The sequence below is a fragment of the Nicotiana tabacum genome, chromosome 8 (genome assembly GCF_000715075.1).
Source record: "Nicotiana tabacum cultivar K326 chromosome 8, ASM71507v2, whole genome shotgun sequence".
NCBI classification, from domain to species: Eukaryota; Viridiplantae; Streptophyta; class Magnoliopsida; order Solanales; family Solanaceae; genus Nicotiana; species Nicotiana tabacum.
The window spans coordinates 127,350,871-127,362,075 of record NC_134087.1 but is presented as its reverse complement, the minus strand read 5'-3'; the positions used below and the strand labels follow the sequence as shown (position 1 = coordinate 127,362,075).

At 36.8% G+C, this 11,205-nt stretch overlaps 2 protein-coding genes across 3 annotated transcripts; one reads left to right on the top strand and one right to left on the bottom strand.

The window, feature by feature from the left end:
* The first annotated feature begins 2,204 nt into the window (after positions 1-2,204).
* LOC107759625 (uncharacterized) lies at positions 2,205-2,975 on the top strand. Its single transcript, XM_016577601.1, has one exon. It carries the CDS (start codon positions 2,205-2,207, stop codon positions 2,973-2,975), a length of 771 nt encoding a protein of 256 aa, XP_016433087.1.
* Positions 2,976-7,341: 4,366 nt separating this feature from the next.
* Positions 7,342-10,993, bottom strand: LOC107759626 (G-type lectin S-receptor-like serine/threonine-protein kinase At4g27290). 2 transcript variants are annotated; one of them, XM_016577602.2, is made up of 7 exons: positions 9,640-10,993; positions 9,131-9,253; positions 8,863-9,041; positions 8,556-8,766; positions 8,208-8,445; positions 7,955-8,105; positions 7,342-7,842 (listed from the first exon to the last, which is right to left on the bottom strand). In XM_016577602.2, exons 1-7 carry the CDS (start codon positions 10,958-10,960, stop codon positions 7,534-7,536), a joined length of 2,532 nt encoding a protein of 843 aa, XP_016433088.2. In that variant the 5' UTR covers positions 10,961-10,993; the 3' UTR covers positions 7,342-7,533. The 2 variants fall into 2 exon arrangements, with proteins under 2 accessions (XP_016433088.2, XP_075075734.1); XM_075219633.1 differs by lacking the exon at positions 9,131-9,253.
* Positions 10,994-11,205: the final 212 nt, after the last annotated feature.

Below are 11,205 nucleotides of genomic sequence, written 5' to 3'. Positions count from 1 at the left end.
AATTGAAGTTTCCATTTCAAGGAATGCCTTCATTATTGAGTTTATTGAAGTTGTGTCTATTGAGGAATATTAACATGTTTTGTGGTTAAAGTTGTTGATTTTTGGAATAGCTTTCCTTGTTGAGCTATTTCCCGTTCATTTTGTTGTTATTGAGATTATTGTGCACATTGTGATTGAGCAGTGGGTTATGTGTTATGGTGACATTGGTATTATTAATTTTGGCAATATTATGGTATATATGCACGTGTGGCGTGAGTCAATTATTGTGTTGTGATATTGATGCACATGTCGCGGTATAAGAGTGATGTATTGATGTATAAGAGAATTACTCGACGCCACGCGTCGAGATAATGTGGCTAAAGCTCTTGAAGCTATTTCGCGAAAATATTTTTAAAAATATATGCAAGGCTCACACGGCGATATAAGGAAAAATGTGATCATGAATTATGAAATGCAAATATGAGGTGTCGTACCTCGGTATGATTCTTGTTATATATTCTATGTTGGAAACGGTTGATGATTTGAATAGTTATTGTTTTGTTTCCTTACTTTATTCCATTCGTGTTTTGATTGTAATTGATTAGTTGTTGTCTATATCATACATATACTTTTTGTTGTCATTTATTGCTTTTATTTCCATTATTTGCCTTCTATTGATAATAGCTTTATTGTCATGTACTTCCCCATTGTTAGATATATTAATATTATGCACAGGTTTTTATGTCTAGTAAGTGTTTTGGCCTCGTCGGTACTGTACTGAAGTTAGACTTGATACTTAAAGGGTACCATTGTGGTGAATGCTTCTACATATTTTTATGCAGATCCAAGTACTTCAACCCATGTCAAACGCCAGTGGGTTGATTCAAATGCTTCAGAGACTTGAAGATATACCTTCTTGACGCTCGCAGGCCTCAAAGTCACATTCTAGTGATCTTATGCTACTGATTTTTCCTTGTTTCCGAACAGTATTGTATTAGAGATTTTTAGTATAATTAAGTAGTGCTTATGAATCTGTAGCATCGATTTTGGAAAAATATATGACAATTGTTCCATTTTGGCTTTATTATGAGATCTATCAGTTTAATTTAATATCTCGATTGTTATTTCTGCTAAATTCTCAATGTGTATTGGGCTTACCTAGTTTTAGAGACTACGTGCCATCACGAGTACCTAAGGTGAGATTTTTGAGTCATGACAAATTCTTTGTTCAATTTTAACTTGACAAGTTTTCTCCGGTATAAGAGTTTAGTATGATGTGTCTTATGTTCATTCCCACTATATATTAGGCAAATATGTTGTTTTGTCTTGAAATATATTATACTCATGTGATTGTTGATTTATGCTCACCGGAAAAAGATTGAGGTTATTCGTACTCAGAAGCTTCAGCTATCACCCTATGGAGATTTTATCATTCTACCCAGCTACTTTCAGTTTTTCTTTGAAATTGATCATGGTATACGTTGTTGTGCTCTATTCATTAAGTAGAATTCAATTTCTGCGTGAGCGGTACAACCAAGTCCTCCATGAAGAAAAGAAGTGGTCCAGTCTTCACTCAATTGAGCACGATATGCAATACCAATCTACAGGACAAGGCAACTAAATAGCAAATATTTTAAACATCTATAAAGTTCAATGAAATGCAGATAACCAGACAGCCTTGCATTGTTGGAGTTGAAGGGTTTGAGGCAGAAGGGTTTGAGGCAGACAATTTGATTTGAGACTGTGAGGAGTGAGTTTGGTATTTGGACGGGTTTGATAATTTGGGCCTAAGTGGGTTTGATAATTTGGGCCTAATTGTGGTCTACACGATTAGGCCTGGTCACCCGGCCCACTTATGGGTCTGCCCTGTCCAGAAAATAGTGTACATCACATGCTACACTATATTTTAGGTATTTTCCCCATACCCTTTGTATTTAATTATTTGCTCCATCCTTGTATTTCTTTTATGTGCAACTTTATCCTAGCAAATAGGACATTGCCACTTGTCAATATAGGATGTTGCCATAAAACATTCCTTCTGTATATAAGTTTGGGATTGTACACTTGATCACATACATTTTTCCATTCATCAAATATACAAAGCAGAAATTTACAGTTCGTTTCTTTCATGGTATCAGAGCAGGTTTAATTCTGCTATTTTTTTCTGCTTTCTCATTCACAAATCAGCTCTTTTTTCTTCTTCTTTCATCTTAATCTTATCTGATATGGGTACTTCACCAGAGTCATCTGATACTCTAGCTTCTGTTTCTGCTGTCACCACTAATGTTCCTGCACCTGCAGTTACCATTGCTTCAGGAGTAATTGACTCCACTCACCCTTATTACCTTCATCCTTCTGACTATCCAGGGATGAACCTTGTATCCTCAGCTTTTGATGGCAAAGGATATGGAGGTTGGAGAAGGGCAGTTATCATTGCCTTGTCTACAAAGAACAAGCTGGGATTTATTGATGGTACTCTTATTATCTCTAAGACTGATTCTGCAGTCCAGCAGACATGGGGTAGATGTAATGATATGGTACTTTCATGGCTTCTCAACTCCTTGTCCAAAGAGATAGCTGAAAGTGTGCTCTATTCACAGAGTGCAAAGGATTTGTGGAGTGACCTGGAAGACAGATTTGGACAGGCAAATGGAGCAAAGCTGTTCCAATTACAAAAGGAATTAAGTTCAGTAGTGCAAGGTAATTCAAGTGTATCAACTTACTTCACCAAAATCAAAAGCCTATGGGATGAACTAGATGCACTCAATACATTTTCTGCTTGCGTTTGTGAGTGTGAGTGTAGTGCAAAAGTCAAGAGCTTGAAAGCACACCAAGATGAGAGACTATTGCAGTTCCTAATGGGACTAAATGATATATTTATTGGGGTAAGGAGTAACATTCTATTGTCATCACCTTTACCTTCCATTGGACAGACATACTCTCTTGTGATTCAAGATGAAAAACAAAGGGAGATACATGCTACCCCTGCATACTAAGGGGAATCTGCCTCATTCATTGCTACAAACCAACAAGGAAATTTCAGAAAATTTAATGAGAACAAGATGCAGAAAAGAAGTTTTGAATCTAAGAAATATTTAGGAATTTGTTCCTATTGCAAAAAACCTGGACATACCATCCAGAAATGCTACAGAATTCATGGGTTTCCAACTGATTTCAAGTTCACAAGGGAAAAAAGATTTTAAGGAGGTGCCCACGCATATAAAGCTTCCTTCTCAAATGAAGAAAATGAACAGGGAAGTGCATCAGGAGTTCAGAATCTCACCAAGGAAAATGTGGCTGAGCTGCTGCAGCTTCTTCAGTAAGTGAAAGTGGGACATTCCAGTGCAGAGACCCCTGATGTTGTAGCAAATGTGAGCTATGCTGGTATGACCAATTTATGTGAAGATTTAGCCTGTTTAATTCAAATCAATGATGAGTCTTGGATATTGGATAGTGGAGCAACAGAACATATGTCTTTCAACAAAGATTTTTTTACAAATTTAAAAACTTTGGCTAAACCTCTCATGGTAAAACTCCCAAACTCTTACAGAATTCAGATCACTCATTCAGGAACTATTTCTCTTTTTCCTAATCTGATTCTTCGAAATGTTCTTTACATTCCATCCTTCAAATATAATCTGTTGTCTGTGCACAAGTTGTGCAGACAACTCAAGAAATATGTTTTATTCACACCTTTTTCATATTTTCTTCTACAGGGCCCTTCAGTGAAGAGCCCACAGGAGATTGGTAAAGAGGAAGGGGGCCTCTACATTCTCAAATCCAGACATACAACACCAGTGTCTAAGAGTCCACTCAAATTTAGAAGTGTTTTTATTCCAAGAAGGAATTCTGTTTCCAATCTTAGTTTGCATTCATGTTTTAGTTTTTTTGATTCAACTGTAAAAGAGAAGCTATGGCACTACAGATTAGGCCATATGCCCCTTAGCAATATGAAGAATGTTTCATCAGTTTCTATATCCAAGTGTTCCAAATTCTCTAGTCCATATATTATTTGTCCTATGGCAAGATAGTCCAAACTTCCTTTTCCCTCTAGTTCTATTTCTACTAAGAAAGTGTTTGAATTAATTCATGTGGATACCTGGGGACCATACAATAGTGCTACATATGATGGTTTTAAATACTTCCTTACAATTGTTGATGACTTCAGTAGAGGCACATGGACCTACCTACTAACCAACAAATCCAATGCATTCACTATTTTAAGAGGTTTTATAGCTATGGTAGAAAGACAGTTTAACAGCAAGGTGAAAATCATAAGGTCGGATAATGCTTTTGAATTGGGAAGTGGTAAAATTCAATCAGAATTTTTTGAGTCACTAGGTATTATTCATCAAACCACTTGTGTGTTCACACCACAACAAAATGGAGTGGTGGAGAGAAAGCACATGCATCTTTTAGAGACATCTAAAGCCTTTTTATACCAATCACACCTACCTACATCATACTGGGGTGACTGCCTTCTTACAGCAACCTATTTGATCAACAGATTTCCTTCAAGTGTGTTAAAGCTTAAGACTCCTTATGAAGTTCTTTTTTCAAGCAAGCCAAATTACTCTAACCTTAGATGCTTTGGGTGTTTATGTTTTGCTTCTACTGTCTCAAATCAAAGAACTAAGTTTGAACCTAGAGCTATACCTTGTGTGTTCTTAGGTTATCCTCATGGAAAGAAGGGTTACAAAGTGTTGAACCTTAAGAATTTGAAGCCTTTTATTTCTAGAGATGTTGTATTTCATGAAGAATTCTTTCCATTTGCTTCTATTAAGTCTAATTCTTCTTCTCAGATTTCTTTACCCACTACTCCACTTTCTGCAAATCATCAGACTCCTGAACCTTTATCTTTTCCTATAAGACCCCACACTAAAGCCTCCAAAGAGGCTACTGCATCATCAAATGACTGTTGTTCTTCCCCCATTTATTCAAGCCATCCTAGTTCACCTGTTCCCTCTATCTCTCCTTCTAGTTTCTCTCCAGATTCTCCAGTTACATCTAATCAACCACATACATCTGCACCAGTTTTTCCTTCTTTGGATTCTGATTCTACGATGGATGTTCTTATTATGAAGTCTACCCGACCACACACAACTGCATCTTATCTCAAAGATTTTATCTGCAATGCACTCCAACTCACAGATGTTAGCAACTCTTGCTTTCTCACACCAGTTAAACCTACTTATATATCTTTCAGTGGACTATCTTCTACCAATCAACATATGCTAAACACATTGTCCAATATACAATAACCTACTGACTATTTACAGGCAACACATCACCCAGGGTGGCAAGAAGCAATGAATAAAGAGATTGAGGCACTTGAACTTAATATGACTTGGGAAGTGGTTGAATTACCACCCGGGAGGAAAGCTTTACCATGCAAATGGGTCTATAAGGTTAAACACCATTCAGATGGGAGTGTGGAAAGACTAAAGGCAAGATTGGTCATTAGAGGAGACATACAAAAAGAGGGAATAGACTTCAATGAAACTTTTTCACCGGTGGTGAAGATGACCACAATCAGATGCATACTAGCCACTGCCGTAAAGAAAGGATGGGGTCTATACCAGCTAGATGTGAATAACGCTTTCCTACATGGAGATCTAAATGAAGAAGTGTACATGAAATTCCCACCCGGAGTTATACCTACTTCACCTACTCATGCATGCAAGCTAAACAAATCAATTTATGGGCTACGACAAGCATCTCGTCAGTGGTATGCTAAACTTACAACTGCTTTGAATTTTAAGGGATTCACTCACTCATTCAACGACTATTCTTTGTTCTTTAAAAGGTCAGATTCTTCCATTTCTATAGTGGCTATCTACGTGGATGATATACTCTTGACAGGAAATGACACTACAGAACTACATGCTTTGAAAAAATTTCTCAATCAAGAGTTCAAAATTAAAGATCTCGGGGACTTACATTTTTTTCTAGGCATGGAAGTTGTCCGAGAAACAGATGGACTTCTCCTTTCTCAGCGCAAATTCACTTTAGACCTTCTACGAGAATTTGACTCTCTGCACTTGTCCCATGTTTCTTCTCCACTCGATTCGTCTACTCGTTTGTCTACTCACATAGGGGAACCAGTGAAAGATCCCATCTTGTATCGTCATCTCCTTGGAAAACTTAACTACCTCACTCACACCCGCCCAGACTTATCCTTCACTGTCCAACACCTCAGTCAGTACATGCAGAACCCTTGACAACCACACCTAGATGCAGCACTCCGTGTTCTTCGCTATCTGCTCAAAGATCCTGGGCTAGGGCTTTTTATGTTTGCTTCCTCCTCCTTCAAGCTCCTAGCTTTTTGTGACTCCGATTGGGCCACTTGCCCGGATTCGAGGAAGTCGGTCAGTGGCTTTTATATTTCTCTTGGTACCTCTCCGATCTCTTGGAAGTCCAAGAAGCAAACTTCCATCTCGCTTAGTTCCGCCGAAACAGAATACAGATCTATGCGGCGAGTAGTTGCAGAGCTCACATGGTTGGTCCGTCTTTTTGAGGATTTGTCAATTCCTATCTCTCTTCCAGTCCCTCTTCACTCCGATAGCCAAGCAGCAATTCACATAGCAAAAAACCCTGTTTTTCACAAACGGACGAAGCACGTTGAAATCGATTGTCATTTTGTACGCGACCAATACCTAGATGGGCTGATTTCATTAACCTTTGTTCGATCTTCTGCCAAGTTGGCAGATCTCTTCACCAAACCACTCGCCGGACCTCCTCATCGTGATCATTTGGGCAAACTGGGTGTGTTATCTACCCCCTCCAGCTTGAAGGGGGTGTTGGAGTCGAAGGGTTTGAGGCAGAAGGGTTTGAGGCAGACAATTTGATTTGAGACTGTGAGGATTGTGTTTGGTATTTGGACGGGTTTGATAATTTGGGCCTAAGTGGGTTTGATAATTTGGGCCTAATTGTGGTCTACACAATTAGGCCTGGTCACCCGGCCCACTTATGGGTCTGCCCTGTCCAGAAAATAGTGTACATCACATGCTACACTATATTTTAGATATTTTCCCCATACCCTTTGTATTTAATTATTTGCTCCATTCTTGTATTTCTTTTATGTGCAACTTTATCCTAGCAAATAGGATATTGCCACGTGACAATATAAGATGTTGCCCTAAAACATTCCTTCTGTATATAAGTTTGGGATTGTACACTTGATAACATACATTTTTCCATTCATCAAATATACAAAGCAGAAATTTACGGTTCGTTTCTTTCATGCATCAAGGAGAAAGTTAAGAAAGATGCAGTAAATGAGCTCTAAATTGGCTGTTTCTTTAAGGCGTTTAGCACATACTGTAAAAAAAAAAAAAGATAATAAAAAAAAGAAGCCATAGCATACTATGTTGTATAGAGTATAAAAAGCTCTTACGATTACGTTAATCTATTTTGATTTAGTATATGTCACCATGTTTACCATCAACATCTCATCTCAATTAAAATTAAATACATAATATGTTGGGCTCGTGTAGAGCACATGCGTCCTCCCTCAAGTAGGTAGGACAAATGCAATCAACTTTTAAAATCAACTTACCGGCCATCTTCTACGGTAACTGTCAACTCATTACAGGAGTTGATGTATGACTCGCTTGAGGACAAAGTTGTGCTATAAGCACGTGTTCTTACTGTAAAAGCAGGTTTATTAGGTTTTAGAATGGAAATGCTTTCACTACCAAGCATCATAATTACGTCTGGCATGCTTGGACGAATATTGGCATCTTCTTGTACACATAAGAGTGCAATATTAATACATTTTAATGCATCTTCTTCGTTGCATGATTCAAGTAAGGAATCGTCAACTAAGCTCATAACATTTCCTTCGTTCCACAATTTCCATGTCTGAAATATAACTTCAAAGTTAGGTTAAGAGATAATACAGTTAACAAAATAAATATTTATAAAAAAGAAAAAAGAAAAAAACAGGATTAGAATTTAGGATATATTCACTCACATAACTTAGGAGGTTTAACGCTTCCTCTCGCTGATAAAATCCTGTATTTCTCTTACCACAAATGATCTCAAGCATAATTACACCAAAACTAAAAACATCTGACTTGACTGAGAACAATCCATCTAATGCATATTCTGGAGACATGTAGCCACTGTACAATAATAAAGTGACTTTTATATATAGTGCAAAATTTGAGAAGTGACGACTTGTATCAAGTATTAAAACTAGAATTGCAGCTAGAAGTTGAGCTTACTATGTTCCAACAACTTTATTTGTATTTGCTTCCGTAATATTCCCTTGGACAATCCTTGCTAAGCCAAAATCTGAAATCTTGGGGGTCATCTCTTTATCAAGTAATATGTTACTTGTTTTTAAATCTCTGTGAATGATTCTCAACCTTGAATCATGGTGCAAATAAAGAATTCCTCGAGCAATACCCGAGATGATATCAAATCGCTTCTTCCAATCTATTAACGTGTGATTTCTTTCATCTTGTGTAGGTATCATACAAAAAATTCGTAATAATCAATAACAAAAAGAAATAATAGTTTATCTTATATTTAGATATTTTGAAAATTAATCTTATGCGAAGAGTACTAACCAAATATGAATGTGTCTAAGCTTTTATTTGGCATATATTCATAGAGCAAGATCTTTTCATTTCCTTGGACGCAGTAACCCATAAGTCTAACGAGATTTCGATGTTGTAGTCTTGCAATTAATATTACTTCATTCTTGAATTCATTAATTCCTTGACCTGACTGGGCGGATAACCTTTTGACTGCAATTTCTCGTCCTCCCTGAAATTTTCCCTGAACATATTTTCAGTAAATTATGTTACTTTTAAACATATACATTACTCCCAAAATACAAGGTTTAACTAACAGAAAATGGTACAGTGCGGGAACCTTATAAACAAGGCCAAAACCACCACGTCCCAACTTATTTTCTTCTGAGAAGTTATCTGTTGCCGCTAGAATGCTTTCCAAACTAAAAAATGGAACATCGGTGCCTTTCTCATCCTCTTCATCTATTAAGTCATTTTCTCCCTTTTCAGTGTTCAACCAGTTGTGTAGATGTGGATTTCCTTGACAAAAATAATAAAGGTAAAATGTATAATATTTAAGGCCTAGTAAAATGAAGTTATAATTCATCAAGAAGAGAATTTACATTTACCTTTACTTCTTGCTCTCCTTGTTTTATAGAATAGGAAGATAAGGCTGCATAGGAAAAGAGTAGTGGCAATTGTAGTAGGAAGAGCAACTTTTAGCCTTCTTGATTTATGTGTTTGGTATGCAACTGTTGTAGCAATAATAGAGATATGATCGCTTTAAATTAATACTAAATAAGTAAGTAACATATAGAATCACCAAATAGTACTAACATATAGAATCACCAAATAGTACTCTCTCTATTCCACGAAAGAACGGAAACTGGATGTAAAATAAGGGCAGACTCGAAACTTACCAAAGTACCCATAGAATTTGTGATGTAAAATATATTTTTACATTTTGATGACAATATGAGCATGTCATTGAAATTTGGGAGTTTAGTGTTAATAGTTTTTTTCAAATATAGAAAAAAATGCTTTTTTTCTGATAACGTGCTAAAAGGAATGATTAATTGTCATATAGAATAAAATAATAAGTAAATCCCAAGAGGATGAATATATAATCTTTAAATACCTTTGGGAGCTGAAAATTCAGAAGCAGCTAGTTTTACATAAATTGTTATTCCACTTGCATCATTTTCGGAGAGTTGTTGCAAGTTGAAGAGGTCTCCATCCCAAGCCAGACATTTGTTGTCATCAAAAGCATAAGCATTACAAGAGCAATTATTCAAACAAGTGTATTCGCATTCTGTTGCACTGCCAATGGCTAAAATATTGTTATCAATCGGTAATCTCATATGAGAATGCATCCAGTACTTGTCTTCCTCCAAAATAGATGCACTAGCATTACCACAAGTCAAACTTGTTTTTCTCTCACAACCACCAGAGAAACTGTTCAAATCCCAATCTTTCTTTGATCTAGGAGTGAAACCAGGCAAACAATCACACAAGGCAATACTTGAGCTGTCATTGCATGCACCATATGCACCACAATAACCGTAAACATCACATGATTGTACTGGTTGAGCGAAAAACATATTCCACTGCTTGGTACTATTCAACCACGTCAGCTGCTTAATTTCCCCCGTGACATCTATTATGAATCTTGACATAACCGAAGGATTAAAAATATAATATGAAAAATATACCTCATTCGTGTTATTTATAAACGTGAAATTGAACATGGGGTTTGATTTTAGAGGTATTGTGCCCCAGCCGTGTCCATTCCAAGGTCCGCTTGACCAATACTGTACAGTCTTGTTCCACCTAACAATGGACTCACCGTTAGGTTTTATCTCAAGGGAAAAGAGCCCTGGGCTAGGATCTTCAGAGTTGGTCCAAGAAGTAAGAGTTTGTTGTGTTTTAGTTTTTTTGTTGTAGCCAAGTTTAGAACCAGGCAAAAATGTATGGCTTGGATGATCAAAACTTTGCCACAGTGAATTGGACCCATGGTTCAAAATCAAATTCCCATCATCACGAAGAATCGCAACCACAGGTTTCTTCGTGCTGGAGTTAATATTTGTCGTCCAAATTGAGAGTTCATTCCCGTTGAGAAGCACCAAGTTATCCTGCATAATTTTGAGCTCTGCGGATTCCATATCTAAAAACGAAAGAGGAGTCTCCCTATTTGCTACCCAAACTATGGTTTGTGGGGTTATTTGTTTATACCATATACCGATGTAATAATTTGATAGATTACCAAGTTTGAAGAAGCCCATCTCAAATATTCCACCGGAAGATACCACAGTTACGCCAATAGTAATGGATTTCTCTACATCAAGCGTATCCCCAAGGGACAATTTTTGGTTCGTAGTGTTTGTCTTAGCTTCGAAAGAAAAGCACAAGAACAATACAAGTTTGAGGAAAGTGAGAGAATATTTATTTTTGCTTTCCATGGTTGTTTTGCTACACACGGCTGAGAAGAATTGCTATAAAAAGAAAAAAAAGAAATCGTTATTACCTTGGTTGGTCAAAGAGAATGTTTTATGCTAAAGTCAACAAACTATATCCTTTGGTGGTAACAAACCCAACGTTTTCCACTTCATCCATTAAAAACTTTTTCTTCACGTTTATGTGACATCTTTTAATTTTTCAAAATTATCAGTAACACATTTTCACATTATAGTGAGAATAGATGTTC